Source organism: Syzygium oleosum, unplaced genomic scaffold (assembly GCF_021117445.2).
Source record: "Syzygium oleosum isolate NSW1041296 unplaced genomic scaffold, Sole_v2.1 Sole_v2.08, whole genome shotgun sequence".
In the NCBI taxonomy this organism is placed as follows: domain Eukaryota; kingdom Viridiplantae; phylum Streptophyta; class Magnoliopsida; order Myrtales; family Myrtaceae; genus Syzygium; species Syzygium oleosum.
Genome location: NW_026607492.1, coordinates 636,273 through 661,521, shown reverse-complemented (window position 1 = coordinate 661,521; position 25,249 = coordinate 636,273). Strand labels below are relative to the sequence as shown.

General features: G+C 41.8%; 4 protein-coding genes across 6 annotated transcripts; all 4 read right to left on the bottom strand.

The window, feature by feature from the left end:
* Window positions 1-271: 271 nt before the first annotated feature.
* On the bottom strand, window positions 272-6,096 carry LOC115672608 (protein NLP2). 3 transcript variants are annotated; one of them, XM_056313629.1, is made up of 6 exons: window positions 6,011-6,096; window positions 5,012-5,279; window positions 4,261-4,941; window positions 3,483-3,530; window positions 2,411-3,407; window positions 272-1,522 (listed from the first exon to the last, which is right to left on the bottom strand). In XM_056313629.1, exons 2-6 carry the CDS (start codon window positions 5,015-5,017, stop codon window positions 609-611), a joined length of 2,646 nt encoding a protein of 881 aa, XP_056169604.1. In that variant the 5' UTR covers window positions 5,018-5,279; window positions 6,011-6,096; the 3' UTR covers window positions 272-608. The 3 variants fall into 3 exon arrangements, with proteins under 3 accessions (XP_056169604.1, XP_030450315.2, XP_030450319.2); XM_030594455.2 differs by having other exon boundaries at window positions 4,261-5,279; XM_030594459.2 differs by lacking the exon at window positions 5,012-5,279.
* Window positions 6,097-11,709: 5,613 nt separating this feature from the next.
* LOC115672613 (zinc finger protein ZAT3) lies at window positions 11,710-13,116 on the bottom strand. The gene has a single exon (XM_030594464.2). It carries the CDS (start codon window positions 12,979-12,981, stop codon window positions 11,929-11,931), a length of 1,053 nt encoding a protein of 350 aa, XP_030450324.2. The 5' UTR covers window positions 12,982-13,116; the 3' UTR covers window positions 11,710-11,928.
* A 551-nt stretch (window positions 13,117-13,667) lies between these two features.
* On the bottom strand, window positions 13,668-16,816 carry LOC115672924 (uncharacterized). The gene is made up of 4 exons (XM_030594926.2): window positions 16,622-16,816; window positions 14,721-15,428; window positions 14,539-14,622; window positions 13,668-13,936 (listed from the first exon to the last, which is right to left on the bottom strand). Exons 2-4 carry the CDS (start codon window positions 15,418-15,420, stop codon window positions 13,881-13,883), a joined length of 840 nt encoding a protein of 279 aa, XP_030450786.2. The 5' UTR covers window positions 15,421-15,428; window positions 16,622-16,816; the 3' UTR covers window positions 13,668-13,880.
* Window positions 16,817-18,605: 1,789 nt separating this feature from the next.
* LOC115672691 (ubiquitin domain-containing protein DSK2b-like) lies at window positions 18,606-24,650 on the bottom strand. Its single transcript, XM_030594588.2, has 8 exons — window positions 24,101-24,650; window positions 21,215-21,979; window positions 20,410-20,621; window positions 20,236-20,322; window positions 19,661-19,719; window positions 19,405-19,433; window positions 19,186-19,278; window positions 18,606-19,067 (listed from the first exon to the last, which is right to left on the bottom strand). Exons 1-8 carry the CDS (start codon window positions 24,330-24,332, stop codon window positions 18,919-18,921), a joined length of 1,626 nt encoding a protein of 541 aa, XP_030450448.1. The 5' UTR covers window positions 24,333-24,650; the 3' UTR covers window positions 18,606-18,918.
* Between the last annotated feature and the right edge of the window lie 599 nt (window positions 24,651-25,249).

Here is a 25,249-nt window from a genome sequence, read left to right as displayed (position 1 = left end):
GTAATAGATCTGTGGCTACGTAGTAGCTGATGTAAACATTCCATTACTTCTACCTTAGTCACCCCAATATACAGATACCTGTTGAAGCCACCATAATGTCATTTACTAGGTGTTCATCGATCATGTTTGGGTAAAATTTTGTTGTTCCTTTCCCAGAATTCGGTGAATCAGACTGCCTTAAAAGTAGTTGATTCTTAAAAAGTCACGAAGAAGTAAACTGTTATCTCCAGCCTGGAAAAGTTCTCTAGCTTCAATCAACTGGGCCATAATCTTGATTACCGAAGGAAACTTGAATTATGAAGCGATATGTCCAATGGAAGCAACAGCTTTTAAGCAAAGCAAACATGCTTAGCACCTGGGAATTAAGCAAATCTACCATGTAATATACACTGACTAAATTCTCTAGCAACACCTGGAAAGCTGCACATGAACTAAAGAACCTGATATCGATTTCTTTTTTTTTTCTCCTTTTTCTTGTTTTGCTATAGCCGGGGTTCAAACCTGGTTTGATGTCCCTGCCTCCAACCGATGGTCTGCCTTCTTGCTCGTCTGCAAAGGAGAAATTTTGGTGCCGTACAGATTTTTAGATCCCAAACACTGGGAGCTTATCATTGAATATGGCCCTGGTGCTGAGCCTCACCACTGCTACCACCAAGACTTCTTAGATTTTGATGTGAAGATTGGTGAATGGAGATCCGGATTGTATGGTTTCGCGACATTCTGTACACATCAATGCACTCCTCAAGATCAGCATCACATGTCAAAAGAACCCACTCTTGATCATCATCCAAGTACTTGAGATCGATTGTTCCGATATCATCTATGTTGAAACGTTTTGCAACCTCCCATTGCAAATCTCTAAATCCCCAACTGGGTTTCAAGCTAAACCTGATCTTTTCTTCCCCCAAAATTGCTTTAATTCTATAAACGCCCACATCTCGTGTTATGCGTGGACCATTGATTTTTGGTAAAGTGGCTACATTCTCGAGACTTCCCCACTCATCCAATGATTTTTGGCTTTGGGATCTTACAAGAAGCTTCAGCTCTTCGTGAGTGGAAATATGTAATTCTGCATCACTGCGTGTTCGTTTTAGCACTTCGGAGGGGTTATTGGACAGCATTGGATCACCGCCGCTTGGAGCATTTATTGCAGTGAAACACTGCTTTGTCCCGGTTGAGCAAGAGGTAGTAGAACCAGAGCTCTGGCTGCACGAGGAAGTTGGAGAATTCGAGGTAGTGGCTCCTGAGCTGAACAAACCATTCTCAGTCCGAAGATTTAATTGCTCCAGAGGATTACCCAGATTAGCTGATGAAAAAGTTCCCTTCTCAGAGTGTCTAGGAGAGTTCAATTCTGGGAAGCTCTCGTAAAATGAGCGTATATGTATAGTGCCCTCAGTGCCTTGGACCGAATTTATAATGGTCTCAAGCTTCTTTAGAGAATGGCCTACCTTCTTGATCTTCCGAGAAGGCCATCGAGTGATGCCGTGTCGCCTGCATATCCTTTTCAAGGTTGTAGGACAAACTGCACATAGAATAATGTGGGTAAGCATTATTAGCCAGGAAGGTTAAGTGACAAGTGCTCTTGCTGCTAAATGTAGGGCACGGATTCTCCAAGATCAGGAGATTTTATAAGCACAAGCGCAGCAGTATGTTAGTCAAAAGGAGTATGAAGCATTCAGCAACCCACTCCGTAAGAAACACTAAGGTGAGTTTGTGAAGTGCAAAAGGGGACAATTTAGATCCAAATTAAAGCCTCGTGGTGCCTCGCCGTGACATGACATAAGAAACTGAAAGGAGATTTATGCCCCATAAGCTCCAGTTGACATGTAAAGGAATTTTTCCAAGAAGCAACAAGCTTAAGGGCCTCGTTTGGATTTATATATCCAAATACCGCACATGGATGGAAGTATCAGCAACTAATAGAACAAACAAAAAAGATTTGAATTCATGAGATTGTGTACCCACCTCCTACACTGGCAATTAAATAGTCGAAAGCATACATCTAACGCCCCTACAAGACTAAAGTAGGTTCTTCTCTGAGCAGATGCAGATGTAAAATCAGCAATTCGGATTCAAAAAACTTTGTCATTTTGCTTGTAATAGGTCAATCATCGTGAGGTATTAGTATCTGTCTTCTGAGTTATGAACAATATCAGTCCATCGATAAAAGAAAGAAAGACAAGCATTTCTGGACCATGTCGGATGTGCACTTTTATTGAAGCAGCATTATTGAAGCTATAGAATTAACATTGCAATTTATTTTATGCCTGCTTTGCGAAGTTTCATTGGCTATTCACAACCCACCGCTTCATTAGTTCTCACTCACTTTGTGAAACCCAACCAAGTGTTAAATAAAAAATAAAGAGCAAAATACAAACGTATCAGTAAGTAGCAAACAAAAATTCCGTACCACCAATACTTTTAGCAGCATCTTTGAGGCTCCCTGCAAAGTATTGCCGGAGGACCTCCAAGCTGATTGTCTTCTCATTCTTTGTACGTGTCCTCTGGCGTGATTTTCTACCACCTACGGAGCAAAACTGACCAAGAGTATCACCACCCTCGATACTAGGCTTGTTTTCAAAGTTATGCTGAACTTTGTGAAATTCTGGATGGAACTGTCCATGCTGTATTCCTAATTCAGTTTCTTCCCATTTGGTTGTCACTGTAAATTCTTCTTTGGGTTCTTTCTGAACCTCCAATGGAACAGAGACTCCTTTGCTGTTCTTTTGGGCCTCCACCATATTTGCAATCCACGACACTTCTTGTGGATGATGTTCGTTAGGAGGAGGTAGCAACTTATCAGTTTCTTCAACCTGAAGTCTTTTATGTGAAGTGTCAACTCCAGTATCTCTTGTGAATGAGGCAAGCGCTTCCTTCTGTTCCTTTTGGGAATTCTGAAGTGCCTGAAGTACAAAACTGGACAATGAGCTAATCATCTGCTTTTGTTCTCCGGTGTCTTTGCAATCTTTTGGCAAAAAGAACTCCAAGACAAAATCAACTGATCCGGTGTGGATGCTTGCTAAGGGAATTGCAGTGGCACAGCATAACCCTAACATCCGAGCATGGTGAGCCAAAGGGTACTCCATCTTGCTGAACGCAGTTATATCAGTGGCAAAACACGGGCTGTTTATTGTAAATGCCCTCCCAACGATTCCTTGTCCTCTTAACAGGTGATGCTCTGAACATGCTTCCTGAAACCCCAAGTAGTGTTGATCGGCCACAAAACAAGCAGAATCGACGGTTGACACACAGAATTCATAGTTCTCATTAGAATGCCGAGGTCCTTCTTTACCTTGCTGGAGACAAGAAGCCCAAGTCAAAGCTAGTGGCAGTCTGTATCGTCTGCATACAGATGTCAAAACCTCTAAGATCTGCGGTAGTGCTGCTTGGTAAGACTGATTGCAAGCCTGTGATAAACCCATTTACGCTTTATAAGTATACATCATGGATTTCTGGTACACTCGAGTAGAAAATTCATTTACCTTTGCAGTGGGTGGTCTGAAGGTCTGGGAACTTCTAAGATCAACAGCCTGCATATATAGTGTTCTAATTAAACATGAGAAGACAAATTTTCTTGTCATTCATAGGTGTCTGCTGAGGTACATCATAAATAATTGGAGAGAGAACCGTTGGTCAATCTGAAAGGTTCTTTTAATTTTAAGCAAATGTAACATATGCCAAGACGAAACAGTGTCAAATAACTTCACTATGAAGAAAATTGGGACTCCAGTGAAAATATTCCGTAGAGAAAAAAATGGAATTAGCCATATGGCTGTGTGAGACATGCCTTAGTAGGAAACTGGGAAAATGGACTATAGAGAGTGTGGGATCAAATGTCTCCAACTTCTCTGCTTGACAAGGATGTGAAAAATGCTTTGCACACCAAACAACACATGTTACATGACGATTAGCACACTGATTGTGATCTGAAAAATACTAAACAGTGAACTCTGACTCGAGGAAAACAGAGGCGAGGCACTAATGCTATTTGGTATTTCCGCTTACCAAGAATATATAGCTGAAGTACTGAAGAGCCCACATAGGACGTATTTAGATTGCATATATTCTGTTCAGAAACTATACTTAGCTCTTAATCTGTTATTTCTTATGTTTCATCACTTTTTAACAGCTTATTGCCACATATGGCGATGCTTTTCTTTGTATTGCCGAGCAGACAGCTTTTTGCTCGATTCTCCTTGTATCAAATCAGACTCAAAAACATCTGGTATCATGGAATCAAGAAGAAGAATTAGAAGGGACCTCGAGAGCTTTGCAGATATTCTCAAGTTCTGGACGATAATTGATCTTCTGAGAAGTCGTTATGATCTCAACAACACCTAAGCAAGTCCCGCTGCCCCGTTCAAAAACAGGAAGTGCAAGGGACCCGTGGACATCATACTGCTGAGCATAGTCGCGACGTGGGTACTCTTCACTACTGAAGAAGCGAACATCAGGAGTCCACTCTGGGAGCTTCCCCAAGAAAACCCGACCTGGCAAGCCAACAGACTCATTAGTGTCCTCGTCGGCCAGGAACTGATATGTTTTTGAAACATTTCTGTAGCTCTCAAGGCTCTTGCTGCTAGGATCATAGACATATGGCTGATCATTCGTCGTAAGCACGTTCCTCCCTCCTTTCTTTACCGGCACCCATATTTGAACAAGCACATCTTTGTCCTTAGTGCATTCTTTCAGACGCCCAAGAGCCATCATCAATCTCTGCTTCACGGAGGAAGAGTGACCCGGGCTTGCCGTTGGGGCAATCCACCACCGTCTCCCAACTTCGGTGCCTTCAACCTGAAAACCTTCGGATTGACTTGAAGATGCTGTAGCTTCAAAAGGATCAATATTTTTCTGCTCCATCTCCAATCTTTCCTCTATTCTAGGACATGTTGAGGGTGGACTTTCGGCAAAGTCTTTTCTTGCCTCCTCTTGAAAGATGCTCTGAAATGGATAATAATTGGCTTGATCAGACTCTGTCAAAGGCAAATAGTTGAGGGCATCTGTTTCTAACCAGCATCCTTCGAACAAGAGTTGATCCATCAAGTCCAAGTCCATGGCAGAATCCAAGAGATTCTCACTTGTGGAATTAGGGGTGAAAGCAATATGCTCCATTATTTTCTATCCTCAAATAATCAAGCAGATACCACAACCAGTAATCACTGAGTTGTCAGTCGCAACATCATTACGACCCAAAACACAGAAGCACGGTGAAGATGAAAAACAGAAAGAGGAACTTCCAGGAAGGATTTATGTCGGCCTCGTCGAACGTTCTGATTTGTCTGAGTTGCCGAAACATCATCAAGAAAAATTGATTAGGAACTGCTATCAGAAAAGCATTTCAGGGGGGCAAAGTAAGGAACTAACAGTTCTTTTCAGGAAAGCTGTTTGAAAGAGTGGGTGGGATTGAATTCACAAAATTTGGAGTATATTGCCCGAGTCTTCAGTGAACCCGATTGTCTAATAGCAATACAGCATCAGCTTGGTTGGAAAAACCAGAGGCGGCAATTTGTCAAGCGAAAATTATGCTCATAATATATCTTAAAAGAGAAGAAAGCCCATTTAGAAATCAAATTGACGTTAGGTAGTGATGTCAGGATTTACAAATTGGACTTAAATTAATGAAAACAACAGGAGGAGAGAGTGTCATTTCGAAACTCCAAGATAAGCAACTTCGCCTATAGCGAAGAACTCAAAACCCATAAAAATCAGATTCAAACGGGTCTTTAATTATCGAAAAAAGAAGATGAAGAGGAAGATGAAGATGAACACTCATATAGTCCTTGAAAATGGGAACAAGCAATTCTACTGCTTCAAGGCTTGGATGCTCTGCACCGCTCACCTAAATTAACTAATACAAACAGGAGGAGAAACGAGATCCAGACGAAAGGATAGTCTCTTAACCGTTCGAAGTAACACAGGGTCTTCCCTCTACTAATCAACAGAAACAGGAGAGATCCAGAAAACAACCAAAAACTCTAAATTTTTGAGAAAGAAAGATAAAGTCACTCACTTTTCCAACCAGAACTTGGTCTTTTTGAGGTGGGTATGATTAATATGCCTCGGGCAAATCTATATCTGAGCAACAAAGAGCAAATCTATATCTGAGCAACAAAGAGCAATACATCACCAACAAAGATTTGGCTGATAAAAGGGTCCATCACTTCTAGTCCTTCTCCCTCTCTCTCTCTCTCTCTCTCTCTCTCTCTCTCTCTTCCAAAACCCCTTGTCCACATGAAAAAGAGCTAATTTTGCCTGAATTCCGCCAAACTATGTACTCGGTTGTTGTCTTCTTGTTCTGGGTATATCGTTACCGCATGTTATGCTGGTGCAAGAATCTACCCTTCCAAAAAAAAAAAAAAAAAAAAAAAGTGGGACCCACAAAAAAAATTTGCTACTTCGAATTTTCTGATACTTTCCCCTCAGTCATAATCATTTTCCCAGGCCAGGCATCCTTGTATGTACTCCACTACCTCTGAACGTACGGTGAGATCAATCCGTCTGCAAGAAAAATAGAAAAATAATGGAAAAAATTTATAAAGAACCTTAAAGATCTCCCCCCTCGAGTCAATAGACTAATGGTAGACAATGTAGAGTGGTAAAAGAGGGGAAGATTCCAGGAAGTTATAGGCACTGAGAAGCTAAAGTTGGCATTTTTCTTAGAGATTCCCCGGATGACTTTCTCTTTTCTTTTCTTTTCTTATTTTTTTCTTTTGGTCTTTTGAATTGTGAAGCGTGTGATGAAAAAGATTCCTGCCAAAATCTGCCAATAGTATTCTAAATTTTCTCAAGAAAAGCATGGTTCATTACAAGATTCTAGAAAACATTATTATTATTATTTTTTTTTTTTTTTGGTCGGTTAGAAAACATTATTGAATGTCCGATCTTGTCGGTTTGGTAGTTCTGAAAAGAAGGAAAGCAAGTGATGACTATTTCTCTTTGGGACCAAACATGTGAATCACTTTCAAGAGCATGTTGCGAATCACCCATTGTCGATATCCGGTTTCTTTTTTCATAGTCAAATATGTACGCACGAAAAAAAAAAATAAAGATTATGATCGATCCTTTTCTGATTCGTTTCAACTTGTTCCGCTCCGCCGCCTCATTAAAAGAATACCTAATAATTTTACAATATGATAAAATCAATTATTTACGCCATCTCGATCAGAACCCACCATTTAAAAACCTAACCATCTGAGTGGCATCCCTCAAGAAAATCTATTTCTCCATGGGCCACTCGAAGGGACCAAATTCATCATGCAACCCCCCATATGCATATGCATGTGACCCTCAAAAACTTTTGGGGACAAGCCTCGAGTCCCCGCATCTAAGCCATTGTATATGAGCTAAGCAACCACTCGTACAATTTATATTATTTGAGTATTTCATGAATTTAACAAAGTAATTGATCGCTTTATAGTATATTCTGTCGGTGTTTGTTTGTAAAACAAACAAAAAAGGTTATTTCCTTGTCCCACGTAGGAAAGAAAGGAAAGTTTTGGTCTATTCATAAGTTAAAGTATTATCATTTATTATAAATGGAGAAAATAGGTGAATGTGCTAGACCCCACAATACCAGTGTGCGGGTGCGCGATTTTAACGCGCACTTAGCACGCATACGTGCCACGGACCAAAATAAGCCTTAATCAACAATCTATTTTTATTTTATTTATTTTTTATTTATTAAATTTCGAATTTACTATTATAAAATAACTGTTTTGTCCCATTGAAGCAGTGTGACTGTTCGCAATAGAGTCACGGTTATTTTTAATAATTTAATTTTGAATTTTTATTTTCTGCCTAGCGGTAATTAAGCTCTCTTACAACCTTTGGAAGGTTATGTCTATTCGGACAAAACTATCAATTTTAGGACACGAAAAGGTATGTCCAAAATTGACAGTTTTCATGCTTGAAAAGTTGTGTCCAAATTGCAACTTTTCGAATATGAACGGTTGTGTTCGAATGGCGGTTTTCGCGCACGAAGGGTAATGTCCGAATTGCAACTTTTCGGACGTAAATAAGTGTGTTCGTATTGGTAGTTAGACATCAAGAGGTGTGTTCTATTTGCTTATATATATTGGACAATTCTATTCAATTGATAGAAGAACAGAACTCCCTTCATTTTCGTATTCTTTAAAAGAAAAAATGAGACAGTCATTTTCTCAATTGTTTTGCAAAGAGTTTTAGGAAATTTACTGGAATTGCTATCCAGTATTCTCACCTTAACTTTATTATATCCTGAAGGGAATTTGCCAGTAACCTACAATAACTTCACGGGGCAAATTAATCCTAAAAGAGAATGATTATACGCCTCAAAGTCCGACCACGTTCCGATTCTATTTCTTACAAACATATCAATTCGCACGACATATTCATACTGCATAATGGAATCCTCGTGGTCATGACATGTGGTCCACTTTGTGTGAGACGAGGCTTAAAGCTTATTCATACTGCAGGCCCTACCACTGTTGCTTACCAGGAAACACCCCAAGTGATTTTCAATTAAGGATTAAATTAATTTAATTCCCATATCAAATTCATTGATTAGCACATAAATAGAGAGATTAGATCAGATATGTGTGTGTGTATAAATATATCTAAATATAAGATATTGTTGTGTACCCAACCCAGATGCATTGAAGGCTTAAAAATCAACGGCCAATAGTATATTAGACATAAAGAATCAACTTGTGGTCCTCAATGTTTTGGTTAATTTGACTCGGGCGTAATAAGCACGATCGATAGTTGATGGAGGGCGATAATCAATTCGAGAGTCGCTGTCGTATTCGCAAGCGTTTGGTACCAAATTTAGGAAAATCAATGACGATGAGTCATCGAAAACGAAAGGTCTTAAACAACAACCAAATTGCGATTACGATCTTTTTTTTTCCCAACCTCAGCATTTTTTTTTTTTTGGTCGAAAAACCAAACAAGCATCGAACTTGTAAGAAATGTTTTTGTGTTGCTCTCCTGAATGATGTATGTGTGAGTTGAATATGTGTTGTAAAGTGTGAACTGTTCCAATAACTTCTATTTTAAGATGGGATTTGTGGATGCACTCATGTGCTAAACAATTGGATTTCTTGTACTTTTGTGTTACACGGAAAGCTCTTGAAGGGCACAATTATTGTGGACTTCACTGATGGATCAGTTGAGACGATGACCCATCCACTTGCACGATAAATCATTTCGATCCTCTACCAATGATGCTTCTCCCCGCCGTCGTCGATGACGAACTTTGTCATACCCGGAATTTTCTTTTCGCCACTTGATAAGCAAATTGGCCTTTTGCGTGGTGGGGTTACGATTCTCACCTTTTTCTTTCATTTTTTCCTCACCTCTTTTTGTGAAACACGACCATTTTCTATGAACTTACGCAGTTGCTGTTCAAGTGTCGAGCCTTCTAGATGAAAGATGACCCTTTTCCATGAAGTTGCACGGCTGTTGTTCAAGTGTCGAGTCTTCTAGATGAAAGATGACCCTTTTCCATGAAGTTGCACGGTTTTCTAGCAGTTGACAAATTTGTTGGCCTCTTAGTAGTTCTTGACGAAAGGGTCCATGGTTGTTTAGCTAAACCTAGATGTTTTTCAGCAGCCGATGAACAACAGTTATAAAACGGATAGAGATTTTCCGTTTTGAGTTCGCTATGACGGCAGGCGTCGGGCAAAACTTCCAGATACCGTCATCAGTTTGGCGCAAACACGAATAATGCGGTATCTTCATTTCTATTTTTGCGAGTATCGTCATCGGAATTTCGGCCCCTTGTATCAACTGTCCCAGTATATAGCTCGGGCATGGAATATCACCAGAGACCGGCAATTCCCGGCCTTTCACAGTACCGAGTCCTCGAAAGATGCCGTTGAATAAGATGCTGTGAAGAGATTGGCTGGTGCTGCTAATTATACACGTATAGCTTTAATTATAAAACGATATTGCCAAGTTTTGAGCTGTATTCTTTTCAATCTCAGCGAGCTGCATATTCGGCGCACGCTTTTTGGCAGTTTGCATCAGCATTTAGGGTCAAACGTCATTTGTTTAGTGCATTATTACGGTGTCGATTACGACGTTTAGGGATGTGGATACCGCAAGTCAATAGAATCGGGTGCAAGATACTAAAGGGATTCATTATTGATGTATGCTAGCTTGTTTTTATATTCAGCAGGAAGATTCTACCATACGTTTTTTCTATAGAATAAAGTCGGCAATCGAGAGGATCATAAGTTTTCTGAAATCTGAGAGAAGATGAAGCATTTGAAAAGGTATCTTAATGTGGATTCAAGCTGGATACGCAATGATGAACCCTTGATTTAGTCATTGAGTATCGTAATATTCCGAGACAAAAACCTTAATTTGATTATGACTCACTGTCCAGATTTTATGAGCACGTCTCACTGTCCACGATATGAATATTCGACAGTATAATAATCTGCACAATGAGTGTTTAAACTTTAAACCGAGATATTGCAACGAATACGTCACCACTTTGTTTTTCTGCAACATGATCATATGGAAATACAAACCAAGGCCAGCTGCGAAAGAAGATCTGATTGTTTGGAAATAAAGACTCGTTCAGAGAACTCTTTTAAGTTTCAAGAAAATCAACGCAATATCGTTTGACAAGGGAATTTTAGTTCATTCTCGGTATTCATCTAGCAAACAGAACAGACCGATGCAATCAAATTTTCTTACTTCTGAAAGTTGGGCAAACTACGAAGGTCGCGTTGCATCTTGAATCTGCCAAACACAGATTAACCATATGACCTTTTACTGCGCGCACCCAATAAGCAATTCGGCTCCCATAATATTTTCCTGTAAAAGAATGAGAGGTTTTGCGGCGACTTACACACCACGTCTCTTATGCGAAGCTGCCGTGAACTTCCTAGGAGCACGAATACTTTGATTGTGACGGCGTTGATGGGTTCCTTCTCTAGACTAATTCCAATTCCAATAAACATGAATGTATTGTCAAAGTTGTTATCATGTAATTTCACAGTGAATGGTGCCTTCAGCCACTACCCTTCAATTATGATGAATGCATCAAGTTAACAACCCTGATTGACGGGTCTGTACATTATCAAACGTCAAAATCCAACTTCATAAATGTGGGGACGATCCTACCATTTTGGTCGACAGAATCTATTTTCGCAAAGAAATTAGCAAGGTAGCTATTACATATGATCTGATGACCGATGATCATAACCAGATTATTGTGGAGTGGATAAATAGTGTGCTTTGAAGAAGTTGGAACTGTTTCAACGTTTAGAGTTCAGTTGCTTGGATGGGAAAGTACAGAATAATATAGCAGAGAAACTGAAGAAAGAAATCTACGTATTCCAGTAACTTTTGTCGGCTTAAAGAGTGTTCCTCAGAATCGCCCAAAGGTGATATCCGGATAGCCAGAATGCAATGTACAATTAAGGGGGAAGTTTGGCATAGTGATCGTATCAGTGTTGATAGACATCCTCTACACAGTATAATTGACATCAGATTATCGAGTCGTTATGTTGAAATTCACCTATGCTGTAGCCGAATATTTTGCTTTTGGAAATCATCAGATCAAGAGCCACAACAAGAGCACGCAATTTCCAGAGCTCATCGTCCTTAATGAAGCATCAATTATCAGATTTCCTTTGCGTAGCACCAGACGTTGCAGTCGACGTTAATCAGTGAACAAAAAGACCAGAAAAAAAAAAAGTATGCACAGTGGAAGAATTCAACAAATTCTGTTTAGGAAACTTTACTGCATCATCACCAATAACAACATATAATCTCACTATAACCCACTTAATAAACGAATGAAAGGCAATTTTGGGCCTTTTCTATTGTGGTGCCCAACAACCCTATCCAAGTCAGAGATATCAATGGTACACATAGAACAGCACAACTTCAAATGACACACAGCAAACTTAGAAAACCAGACCCGCAGCATAATCAAATTCCCAACCTCAAATCCAGAGTCAGATCAGAAAAGCAAGACGAGGACGAGTCCTCTCCAGCAGAGGCAGGCAAATTTAAGTCCAAAGGAGAAGGCAGCGGCGGCTCTTTCGTCGCGAAAGGGTCGAGACCTTGCGCCAAGAATGGCTCTTCTCCTTTCTCCCAGTGGCACCTCTTGTGCCCACCAAGGGCTTGACCACTAGGGAAGACCTTCAGGCAGATGCTGCATTGGTGCCCTATATCAAGCGTCATATTATCCTCCCCATTTTGGTCCTTAAAGGGCGCAATGAAGTCCTGACTACAGTCTAACGAGTAACTGACATTATGGAAACCCACCTCACTGTCACCACTCCTCGCCATTGCGAAACAGCCCTTGACGTTCTTATGGCTTGCCCTGTGCCCCCCTAAGGCCTGGTGGGACCCGAACACCTTCTTGCAACTCGAGCACTCGAACTGACAGTTCAAATCCGACCGGCCTCCCCCGTCTGCATTGTGATCGACCCCCATTCGCGCGTCTCCCACGGGAAATGCGTCGGAATTCCGATGCCCTTCATTGGCTGTTGTGGCACAAGGCGAATCCACGTACATCGGAGCGTTGTTAGCCAGCATAAGCAAGCACATTGCGACTTCGTGATCCTCTTCCGTCATCAGCCCATGATCGACCACGGTACTGCTCGACGACTTCGCGGGAGAATCCCCGACCGGCCGGAAGTTCACCGGCGGGTTCATCCCGCGCCACTGGCGCTCGGGGTGGCACCGCATGTGGCCGAACAGGGCCTTCCACGACCAGAACTTCTTCCCGCACTCGCTGCACGGCCGGGTGATCTTCGGCAACCCGGGGTCGGGCTTCTTCCCATACTTGGGCCTGGAGACGCCCGAGGGACTCGGCACACTCAAGTTGGGATCGAGCTGTATTGGTCGGGCGCGCTTCTTGCGCGGGTTCGGGTCATATCTCGCAAGGGAGGAGTTGGTGGTGGGGATCGAGGCGAAGGAAGTGATGATCTCATGGGTCGGAGGGAGAGCGAAATGGAAGTCGGAATCGGTGTTCATGTTGTCGCTACAGAAAAGTTGTGAGGGAGAAAGGGTTGGCAAAAAAGTTTAACCGACGGCAATGGAGTGGCTTATGTAGTGGGGGGAAGTGAGCGGTTACTTAGGACTTCGGATAGGACATTGTGGACAGGCGGTTATTTTCGGTTAGTACGGAATGGTTATCCATAATGTCGAATGACCATAATGCCCCTTCTCTACTGTTTCAGTCCAATCTCTGCAGGAGGGGGTGGGGACAAAGATGTAATCCACGTGCATCTCCACATTCCCCATGAAATCTGCACGTGACAAAATATAACCCATGATCTCTCTCTCTCTCTCTATTCCAATGAGCACACACGGCTTTCTTCTTCTTTTTCTCTGATCTCTACATATATTTCCAGTGGCTCTTGGCAAATTTGAGAATGTTTCATTTGCTGTTATGCTTCTTCTCACGAGGTTTCGAAGCGATTGAATTTCTCTTTGTTTCGTGTTCGTCTCTACTCCTGAAGGTAAGCTCGAGCACACCTAAAGCCGCGGCTGGTTAGTTACAAGCCCGAAAAATTTTCGGCCTTATCCTTCCGGCCTGCCCACCCAACTTAAATGTTCGTCAAGCACAAAAGGGCGACAGCCATCAAACCAATGCCCCCAGACACTTTAGCAATGTCAAGTTTCTGCAAAGACTACTTCATAATCTAGAGTGCACGAACTTTAGAGTTCGAAGCTGCCATACAGATTGCATACCATTGAGAAAGCTTGCGTTTTAGGACAAGTTCCCGGTCTAGAGGAATACAGCAGAAACTGTGACGGACGTGTTACAAATGATACAGAAAATTCTATCATGAAGCCAACTAGTGCACAGAGCTGATGAAAGAATAGTGAGCTCGTCACATTACCCCTCTCTGGCCAAGAATACGAATGCTTCAGGTGCTGGATTTTCCCAGAACATTTAGAGTCCCAACCCGTTGCATCTCTTTTGCTGCAATAACAAGTAAAATAGAAAGAGTGAGAAAGTAGCATCCACTGGCTTCCTATTGCAGACCGCAGCGAATAAAAATACTCAGGCACAGAAAGAGAAATGGATAGCCCATAACTTTCACAATAGCCATCAGAAATCAACCATTCAGGAAAAAAAATGGGGATGTCCATCAATAATTAAAAGGCAATTACTCCTCACTATAGCATTGTAGGGTGGGGCTTTACTGACACAAACATGCTACCATGGTTTTGGTGGGCTGCTTTACCAAGCAATTGATATCTTGTAAGGAAATATGACGCCAAATTACACTGAAGCACATCCTAATTTCAGTACAGTGACACATCGACAAAGCATAAATCATACATTTAAACCTGATAATTTTCGAGGGAAGTCAATTAAGCAGTTTGAAATAGCTCAAGTCATATATCAAGAAGTAATGCACGCACAAAGAATAATTCGCCGGTGCTTTTGCAAGTTCTCTCTCTATTTCTGCCCCAAAGTAGGTTCAGTGAAATCATTTTGATATGAGAACATTAGAAAGGGAAAAAAAACAACAAATATCTGAAATCAACAAGAGGATGAAATCGCCGGTTTCATCTAACCTTCCTCCAGTGACAACTGAATGGACCTTTTCTCCAACTCAACAGCAAGCCGACTAAGTTCCACCGAAGAGAGGGATCTAAGCACTAACAGATTCAAAACCAAAAACAAAGTATTAGTACTGCGAAAAATTTAAAAGAAAAATAAATTGATCTGAGAAACTTATCCAACAGAAAGGGAATACTTTGCAGGTAATCCATTGGATCCGATTGCTCCAAGTTGCTCAACAGTTGCTGCAATTGATAATATCTCTCTTCCCAGTGCAAATATTTTGTTCTCTTCAATGCGGAGCCACCTGCAGTATCAGAGTCATGATGAGGTCCTGTCAATGCTGACTTTACACAGGATATTCCGATCGGATGAATTGAAGGTTTTCCCGATGAGCTCAGTGAATAATCAACAGGCAAAGGTGCAAGTGCTGGAAAGCAAGAAGGCTTTGGCTCCTTTATCTGGGATTGCAGTTCAGGCAATTCCTCCTGACAATTTAGCATAATTTCTGGACAACCAGCACCACCAGAAGTGCTTTCACAAATGCCGCTCTTGCCTAGTTCTGCATCTGATTTTCTCCGGACATAGACTAGATGGTTGTTTGCTGCGGTACTAGGCGAAGTCTGGTTGCAAGGCAGATTAGCTAGCAACTCGGAAGAGGGTCTCTTAGCACCAGAAACCTTGACTGCATCAACTGTTGGAACTTTATTTTTCAAAGAACTTCCATTGGACTTAGGGACCAGGACTCTATTCTCATTCTGCAACTCCCTCAACGCCGTCTTCTTTGCAACAAGTGGCAAGGGTTTATTGCCAGAGGCCAAATCATATTCACTTCTTCCCTGCCCTTGCTCGGTGAAATATTTCTGGTCAGATGCTTGTTGACCCATCTGAAGCATTTTGAGCTCTGAACAATGAACACCAAGAAAGCAACCATTGAATAATTATAGAATAAGAAAGGGCATTGAATAAGTGTAGAGCTGAAAAGACGAAATAGGATTACAACACAATTAACACAATGACCGACGGAATAGCGTCTTTGAGTTGTAAAATGGAGTCAAGCTTCAGAAATTAACTATTAATGGCAAGACGAGAGATAAACATGTGCTTTCTTATGAGTTTCGTAAGAGCAATCTAATGATATGCTAATATCCATCTCAGGAAACTTTCATGCCGATCAGCTTCATTGTAACAACATACTCTAGGAGGAGAATGTATCTCATGAGGATGAGTCGCCCGGCACTCATGCTTAAAAAATAAAAAGTCCAGTTTCAAAAGGGGAGAGGGTGTCGTATTCCTTATGCCCAGTAATTCACTATCACTTCAACTCTTAATTTTCCCATTACGGGATTTCCCCGGAAGGAAAATTCTTGTCTTGTACCGTTCCCCGTGAAAGTTCGGCAACCGGGAAAGAAGAGCATGCACTTTACCACTAACAAATAGACGAGCATTGACGATCGAGAAAACGGACAAACATCTTCGAAGCTAATTATTGCTCTTTACTTTTTAAGCCCTTCTTACCCTCCATCATCAGCAGTTCCCGGAGGTCAGCACCCTGTGCCCCGAGTACATAAGAATCTTGATTAAGCTTCTCATTGATTACATTTCCATATCGACGCACACATCTTCCGAGTTTAGCCAAGTCCCCATAAGGATACATGCACTTAACAGAGAAGCATCGACCCGCATACAGAGCCAAAGCAAAAGGGAGCGACAGCCGAAACCGACATAACCGATACCCAGAGACAGATGGCCACTACATATATCGCAGTAGGCAATCTCGGCAATCTCTAAGCCAGACATTCGCATCAAATCGTTAAGAGCGAAATTTTTTGCCCCCGCTTCCCCGCTGAATTCCGACCAAAACCGAAGGGGTAACCGCCAGACAAAAGCATCCCACGAACGGAATCGAAACGGGGAAACGGAGCTCGGAATGTCCGGAGAAATCAAATTGGGCGATCGATTTGCGGCCCCGACCCACCCCCAAAAACAAAACAGCACGAAAATCAACGAGCCGCGAGCATGCCCACCAGGAGAAAATCAAAAGAGACGATGAGGATTCGCCATTGAAATCGGAGAGAAGGAAGTGGGGTGCAGTACCTGTAGCTGCTGCTGCTGCTGGGTGGGATTTTGAAAACCGCTCGGAGAAAGGCCCCCCGCGAGAATGTGAGGGGAAGGGAGGGAAGAAGGGAGGGTGGAGACGGGAGAGGTTTTGTTTGGCTCCAACCCAAGAAAAGAAACTTCGGAATCAGTCCCCTCCGATTCTTCTTATTTGTTGTCCAGCCCCTCCAATCCAAGGGTATGCATCGATCCCGATCTAACTCGGGAACCGGACCAAACCAGCCGGTCTTAGATGGTTTTAGAGACAGTCGGTTCCACACAAGGAACTGGAATCGGACCGACCGGACTGTCTAAGATTTCTTAATTTTTCTATATTTTTTTATTTTAAAGCAACCCCAAATTTGTTACATGTATACAAATTTGGGGTTTTTTTGTAGTGAAAAAATTAATTTTGGATAAATTTATCACGGGTGTACCAATTTGAGATTTTTTATAGTCAAAAAATTAGTTTAGGGTAAATTTGTCACGGATATACCAATTTGATGTTTTTTACGGTCAAAAAATTAATTTGAAAATCAGTTTAGGGTTTTTCGTAGTATTAACTCTTTTTTTTATTACAGCCACTTTTTCTAAGGTGGTACCACATCTATGCCAATTGTGCAAAGACCAAAAAAAAAAAAAAACTAAAAGAGAGCCACATTGATTTTATGTCCGAGAAAAATCGAGAGAGCTAACGGATCAACAAGTTTTAGTATTGGGCTAACACCACGAAAAACCTTAAATTAGTACACTTATAACAAATTTACCCCAAACTAATTTTCTGACCATAAAAAATCCAAAACTGGTACATCCGTGATAAATTTACCCTCCGTTAGTTTCCGTTAAATTTTTCCGTCAAATTTCTGAATTGGATAACACACGATAGGTGGCGAGCGTACTAATTTACTCTCTGTTTATCACAAATGTAACAATTTATGATTTTTCGTGGTATTAATCTAATTTAACGGAGGATAAATTTATCGCAAATGTACCAGTTTAGAGATTTTTTGTAGTCAAAAAATTAATTTGGGACAAATTCGTTATAGGTGTACCAGTTTGAGATTTTTGATAATCAAAAAATTAATTTATGGTGAATTTATCACAAGTGTACTAATTTAGGTATTAACCCTATAGTATTTTTCATCCACTAAAAAAATAGAAATGATTTTGCCGAGAGTTTTCGAAGCTCTAAAACCTTCTCAAAGTCTCACCATCCAATTTAGCAAAGCACATGTCCAAAGAAAACCGCCGGATCATCCATCCGTCACCCTCATCTACTGAAGAAAATAATTACCCGGCGTCGAGAGGGGCATTTAGTCATTGGCCGAGAGTAGACCTATCAAAACGGATATTCTTAATTAATATTTGATGTACTGAGCTTTTACATAAATGTATTTAGACCCAATTCCTAGGTTCATAAATGAATAATATTGATGTTAAATGAATCCATAATTTACTTAAACCTAAACCACATCTATAACTCTCTTTCCTTCACTCGATTTCACCCGCTACATGCTTTCACCCTAATCTAGGTATAACTTTCCCTAAGTTGGGTTAAATATAAAAATATTTTAACAATATAAATCAGGACAGATCGAGTCGGTTATTGGTGGGATCAGATACGGGTCACTAATTTTGTATCGCATGAAATTGGGTCAAAATGGGTTATATGAGAGCAATTTGAGTCGAACTATTTTCAGCCCGTTTGACAGATCTCGCCGAGGAACTAATCTTTGCCACGTTATGTCGTTGGACAGCAACATGATACAAACACAAACAAGAAGGTAGAGCTACGCTTACTCGCAGAGAGAGAATCGAACAATCAACATGCTCAAAACAAGGCAAGGAGAAGGTAGATAGTCAGATGAAGAGAAAAAGTACAATGACTTGTAACTGCGCTCTCGCTGTCGACCTGAGAATCATGCCACTAAACCACAGGACCGAAAATTCTGAACACCAATTAAGAATGAGCAACTTCAACGCGAAAATCAAAACGCCCTAGTTCACATCAAATTAGGGAAAATTTTTCCAAGAAAAAAAAAAGAAAACGAGACAAGTGCTATAATTGACGTATGTACAAATAACCCAATAAGAGGAAGAAAGACACAAAAGGGACGAGCGATAAGCTAGTCGACGGTAAGAACCTGTTTTTCCCACAATTCTTATTCGCTGGTCCAAAATGGGGTGTATCCTTCTTCTGCATGGTCCCATTGTACAGTATAATCCAAACTGAATAATCCTACACAACCATGAATTCTCCCGATTTAAGGAAAAAAAAAAAAGGAGCCTCAAATGCCTCACTGACCAGGATTCCCCAAAAGACGCTCGACAGCAGCATGAACATTCCCAGAGGTAGCACGCAGTGCCCTGATGTTCTCCTGCGTGTCGTAGAAACCCATTTCTTGAAGTTGTGACAGCTGAGTTGCATAAAGTTCTTCCGGAGGTACTGCCGGAAAAAGAAATTAAGAACAAACTTCATGGTTAAGAAGCTGAATAGTATTGCACTCAAAGCAAAAACTCCTCGAAAGATGGTTGAGATGGAGAAGATGGAAAAAGGTGCAAACCATCTGGTGTGTTTGGTACTGTAAAACCGCCAGCTCCAAGACCACCAAACATATTCATCAATAACTCCAGCCCCCCCGCGTTATTCATTGTTCCTGGTAGATGGAAAGCATATTCAGAGAATCAAGAGATCAAATTCGAAAGTAATAAGGAAAAAATGAAGCTAAATGTAATAAATCAAGCATGTCCAGGTGTTAGGACTCTTGACAATATCTAGCTACCTGCAGTCCCCCCTGTCTGACCCGGTTCCCTGCATGAGAAGTATGTCAGTAACCACAAGAAACCCAACAAAAGAAACGAGAGAGAGGAAGTGGAATAACAAGATCCAGCAAATTAAGTTTTCAGATTTTTTTTTTTCGTTCAGCTAAGGAACAATGTAACAGAAGCTACATAGATAGAGGAAGCATTTAATTGATCAGCTTATCGCAAAAACCAAGTCCACCCTTTCTTCAATTTCTTTAGCTTCAAGCAACTTACTGGGTTGTTTGTGACCGATTTAGTTGAGCAAAAAGTGACTGCTGCACTGCTAGCATTTGCTGCATGAAAGTGTAGAAAGCAAGAGAGTTAATTTCAAGAATTTGCTAGGTAATATTCTCCTAATGCTATATAGCACTAGCAATCACAAAGTAATCCCCAACCACCCCCCCCCCCCCCCCCCCATTTCCCACACCATCAATCTTCTCCCTATTCTCCTTTTCCATTTGGTGTGCATGTCAGTAGAGCTCGCTCTGCGCTCCTTACTTTCTGAGTGTATCATGCAATTCATTGATTTTAACATAGAGGTCCGAACTATTCTTAAAGAGATTTCATGAAACCAAACCAAATATTCAACAGAACGTTTCATCTAAATAGAGAGGATGTAGACAAGACCATCCATTTGCAATTAACAACATCAATTTAATACTTCATATCCAAACGGCAAACATCTCCAAGTCCACATATCCACAAACAAAGAAGACAGATAAAACCCAACCATATCTACAACATATAGTGAGAGTAAATGCCAGTGTGTATCAGTATAAGCATTACACAACACCTCAAACTTCTAGTACCTGCAACATCTCAGGATTTTGCATCATTTCCCTCACTTGGGGATTTGCATCAACCATACTTCGCAGCTGAGGGTTGAGGTTGATAATCTATAATTCAAGATAAAGATTTATAAGATGGTGAATTGAGGCAAACTCGACCCGAAAGAAAAACATCATTATCGTTCATATTGCTACCTGATTTATGTACTGAGGATTCGAAATTAGGGTCTGCATCATCTGGGACATAGCGGGATTTTGCATTAACTGGCTCATCATCGTTGTGTCCGGCATGCCAGCGAACATTTGATCCATCCCTGTGAGACCAAGCCCTCCCAAACCAGTAACCCCAGGTGCTCTTGCTTCCCCGACAGGGGTTGACCTCGCTGTAGTATTTGTCTGTGTGGGCCCTGAAACCACCAACAAACGAAAACCTCAAATCCTATGGGCAAGCTAGAGATAGACATCATTAATATCAAGACAATGTTTTACATAGAATGTTTTAAAAGGAAAACTACTCATTTTGGAAAATAAAAACAGCGTTCTTAGATATTTTAAGAAACAAAAACTAAACATTTTCCACCCAAAAGCATTGTGAGTCCAGCTAATTCATAGCTGCCAGATGTACACAATGACTATTTCGTGGGGGCGGGGGAGGGGGGGAATCCAGCTAATTGATAGCTGCCAGATTACCATCACCAAGTAACTAATTATAATGTGCTGACTGCAGAAACAGTATCCGCAGATGAAGTTCGCATGAGTAATGACAATTCTCTGGATGGAAGTAGCTATATAAAGGCCTCTCATTCATACAGTATTTTACACAGCTCGGAAGATCAGGGAAAGCCGCTGATCTTTGAAGAGGTGCATCTCCTATGAAGTTAACAGTGGCTGGAGACTTCTATTAGCTTTGGCCATATTGCAACAATATTTATACGTGGGAATCCGTAGCTCGACAAAGAAGATTTGCTTAAGTATAGCAAGAGAAGAAGTCAACACTCACCGCTGGCATTACTCCAGGGATTAGGTAGTGGATTTGTATTTGGGGCAGTGGGCCCCTGACCTGTTTCGGAACCAGGGCTTGAAGGATTGTTAGTCCCATCCCTGCCCTGAGCACCACCTCTGCCTCCTAAAAGAGCTGCAAATGGGTTTGAACCCACATCATTTCCATTATTTCCGCCCATTGTTGTGGCATTAAGGAAAGGTTCTTGTACATTTTCATACATGCGTCGCAACATGTTAAACCCCTCAGGAGAAGCTTCAATGTTACTCATAGCTCTGTCCGTATTTCGCATCATTTCACGCATGAGCTCTGGATTCCTTGCAGCCTCTAATGTCTGCCGCAGAATACTAGGATCATTAAGTATATGTGCCAGCTCAGGGTTTCTATCAATTATCTCACGCATTTGAGGATTGCTCATCATCAAACTGCGCATTAACTCAGGATTGTTCATCAGGTTTTGAATGGCAGGCATATTCATTATTTCCCTCATGATGTTGGGGTTCTGAGTAAGCTGTTGCTGTACTTGTTCCAATTCTGGAAGTCCAGCTCCAAATAATCCAGAGGCCCCACCCCCACCCAAAGCATTTAGACCAAGCCCAGGGAACAAAGATGCCCCAAGACCGGCTCCCCCACCTTCATTGGAGCCAACACCTCGTGTGACACCTGGTGCAGTGTCAGAAATTCCACCTCCAGGAGTAGCAGGGGGAGGAGGTGTTGCTGGTGGCAAACCGCGGACCATATGAACTGTGTGATCAGCTTGCAAACCTTGATAAATGAAAAAGAAACAAGAAAAAACACCTGATAAAAATGGGATCCCATAAACAAAGAAAAAAATCACAGACAGAGTATCCTCAACATAAATATGTAACCAGAAAGAGGTGGCAGCACTGTGATCAGCTGGCAAACCTTAATAAATGAAAAAGATACAAGAATAAACACCTGATGGATCTCATAAACAATGAAAAAATCACAGAAAGAGTCTCCTCAACATGAATATGTAACCAGAAAAAGGCGGTAGCACTGGCACACGAAGACAGGATTGAAGCTCTCCTAGTATATAAGCAAATGATCACCAAGTTCAGGCTACAAATCTCACTGGAGAACTTGATTGAGAATAAAGCAACCCCTAAAGAAAATTTATTTTTCAGGGGAGTATAGTTAGGTTTTGACATCAAATGGACGAGAGATGAAAAAAGAGAAAAAATTCTGATAAAGAGACAGTCTGTGCTAAGTGCTTCCGGGGTCATTTATCAGATATAGCTTGATATCTTCAGAAGGGAAAGACATAAAGTCTCAAATCCTCTTGTGATTTGGTCCAGTATTTGTGGATTCAAACTAATAATGGATTTTGGACTAACAGAGGTAGCCATCTCCTTCACCCTAAGAATAATTCACTCAGAAGACTTGAGGAAAACCAACAAGATGGATCTCAGATCTAGAATAGAAGCAGAAGAAGAGACGGATCACACTCCGTGACCATCTACGCCTTAAAAATGGAGAAGTCTGATAACCAGACGACAACTTAATTTCCTAAGACCAAGCTGTTCTTGCTCATTTGAAAAAGGTTTAGATCTGAATCTAGTCTGCGTCTGGCATCTGTCAAGATATTGACACAGCTTTTGACAATAGAGCGCTCGTCCATCATACTTCCGACACCAAATGGATGACCATCCAACATTCCTACACTTTTCCAACCTTCACTAACAATCAAAAGATAAATACATCCTTTTTTTGGGGGGAAACTAGATATATACATCCTTGGACACGAGCTTTTTGTCAGTAATTGCCATCACAAACAAGACTCGGAGAAACTAAGGCCCGGAGCTCACGGTCTCTTCTACTGGATACATACAACTTGCATTAACACCATGTCCTAGCCAACACCCCATTTCCAATAAAAGGGAGGTGAGAAAGAGATTCATTCTTGGATCACCTAATTCAGTAGCTCAAAAATAGGTGAAAATCCCTGAACTAACAATGACATATGTACCAATTATGGGGACTACCAGGCTTCCACGAAGAGGCTTATGTTCCATATAGAGAAAAATGAAAAGCTAATTCGCAGGTTTTCTCCAGATTCTTATAACTTCTGATATGAAATATCTAAGATATAAATAACATTCTACGACCTACGACAACGAAATCATTAAAATTTGCTGTAAAAGGTCCATACTGGCCCTGTTTAACGAAATGTCACACGGGAACATAACCGTCGAAATATACTGAAATAGGATAAGGCCCTCAAGGCATGAAATCCAGAAAACCCCGATATAAACTGCCAAAGCTAAAAAATAGGCGAAAATCTCTGAACTACATATGTGCCAATTATGGGGACTACCAGGCTTCCACAAAGAGGCTTATGTTCCGTATAGAGAAAAACGAACAACTAATTCGCAAGTTTTCTTCCAGATTCTTAAAACTCCTGATATCAAATATCTATGATATATATAACAATCTACGGCCGATTACGAAATTGTTAAAAATTTGCCGTCCTTTCCATATCGGTCCTGTTTAGCGAAATGCCGCACGAGATCGTAACGGTCAAAATCTACCAAAATAGGATGAGGCCCTCGAGGCATGAAATCCAGATATCCCAAGATAAGCCGCCAAAGCATAAGAATTCACTTTCATAGCAACAAAACATCATCAATACTAGAGGATAATAGCTGAAATCTGACCCTCCCACGAACCGCTTCAAGGAATAAAAACAATTAAGCAGCCAATTCCCCAATCAAAACCAACGCCGGCCGCCCGGCCGGCCCACCCTCCATTGATGCCGACACGCTATTCAGCTAAACCCCCCCCCCCCCCCCCCCCCCACACACACACACACACAAGCGCAAAGTACCATGAAATCAGAGACGAGAGACCCAGGAGGCACCGTACCATAACTTTCGAGGGTCTGATCGTCCTTCAAAATGCGACCTTTGTAGATCAGCCTCTGCTGATCGGCCGGCACGTCGCAGCTGCGGGCCAGGACGGCCTTGAAGGCCCCGACGGTGGAGTCCAGGCCGGCCCTGACCGCGAACTTCGAGCCGTTGGAGCACCGTATGTTGACGACCACCCCTTCCTCGCCGCCGCCGACCCTGGCGTCGCTCGAATCGCCCTCCGATCCCATTTGCTCCGCCCCCCCGCACCACCACCACCACCACCGATCGATCGAGCAAGGGAAAACCCTAACCCTAAGGTAAAGGACCTCCCCAATCAAACACCTAATCGGAGGGAGAGGATCGAGCGGCTTCTGAACGACGATTCTGGGCACGCAGGATCGAATTTGCTTCGAGATAGAGAGAGAGAGAGGTGGAATTATGCGTTTGGGTGTGCGTCCAATGCCGAAGGAGAGAGTCTTTCGCCGAGGTAGAGAGAGAGAGAGAGAGAAGGACAGGAAGGGAAGGGGACCGGGGAGGGGTTTGGATTCCCTGCAGTTTGGTTCGCATATTCCAACCAACGCCATTGGGTTTTGGTATCGTACGCCCCGGAAGGACGGCCAACAGTGCTCCGCCACGTGGCCTTGTCAAGTATTTTCCCCGATGGTGTGTGTGCGCAGGCGCGGGGTATTTTCTTCCTTTTCTTTCTGTTTGGTTCCCTTATTCGGTAGGGCGAAAAACCAGAATAAGAAGAAGAAGAAGAAGAAGAAGAGCGTGCGGATTTTTGGTTTTCTTTGCAACTCGAAGATAGGGTACCTAGTTTTTTGAAATCCAAGGATATTTAAGAGTGCATTTTGGTCCGGCGCTCTCTCGTGAGGAGAGCCTTCGTAACGCTGCTTTTCGGGGTTAGCGAGTTATTTTTCTTTCCAACTTTTGCGCTCGCTAATTTTCGTATTCCAGTTTCGCCCTCGCAATTACTATTCATCGTCTCCCTCGCTGGAACTGAGTTTCAGATCTAGGTCGTCGGTCTGATGTTCCATCGAGGGTCGCGCGAGGCTCGCCGACAATCACCGACGACCGCTATGCAAACTATAACGTGATTCATATAAACATGATAAAATCAATTCGGCTACACACATTATCGTATAGAAATAGAATGCACAAAAGT

Excerpts from the sequence above, each read along its gene's own strand:
- LOC115672613 (XM_030594464.2), bottom strand. The coding sequence starts at position 12,981 with ATGAACACCGATTCCGACTTCCATTTCGCTCTCCCTCCGACCCATGAG.
- LOC115672608 (XM_030594455.2), bottom strand. The coding sequence starts at position 5,112 with ATGGAGCATATTGCTTTCACCCCTAATTCCACAAGTGAGAATCTCTTG. Across the intron at positions 3,531-4,260 it reads ATATCTGCAAAGCTCTCGAG|GCTGTTGATCTTAGAAGTTC; the intron begins GTCCCTTCTAAT and ends CTATATATGCAG. Across the intron at positions 3,408-3,482 it reads TCAGACCACCCACTGCAAAG|GCTTGCAATCAGTCTTACCA; the intron begins GTAAATGAATTT and ends GGTTTATCACAG.
- LOC115672691 (XM_030594588.2), bottom strand. The coding sequence starts at position 24,332 with ATGGGATCGGAGGGCGATTCGAGCGACGCCAGGGTCGGCGGCGGCGAG. Across the intron at positions 20,323-20,409 it reads ATCCTCAGTACATAAATCAG|ATTATCAACCTCAACCCTCA; the intron begins GTAGCAATATGA and ends CTTGAATTATAG. Across the intron at positions 19,720-20,235 it reads AAAATCCTGAGATGTTGCAG|CAAATGCTAGCAGTGCAGCA; the intron begins GTACTAGAAGTT and ends ACTTTCATGCAG.
- LOC115672924 (XM_030594926.2), bottom strand. The coding sequence starts at position 15,420 with ATGCTTCAGATGGGTCAACAAGCATCTGACCAGAAATATTTCACCGAG. Across the intron at positions 14,623-14,720 it reads TCCAATGGATTACCTGCAAA|TGCTTAGATCCCTCTCTTCG; the intron begins GTATTCCCTTTC and ends TGAATCTGTTAG. Across the intron at positions 13,937-14,538 it reads TCAGTTGTCACTGGAGGAAG|CAAAAGAGATGCAACGGGTT; the intron begins GTTAGATGAAAC and ends TTGTTATTGCAG.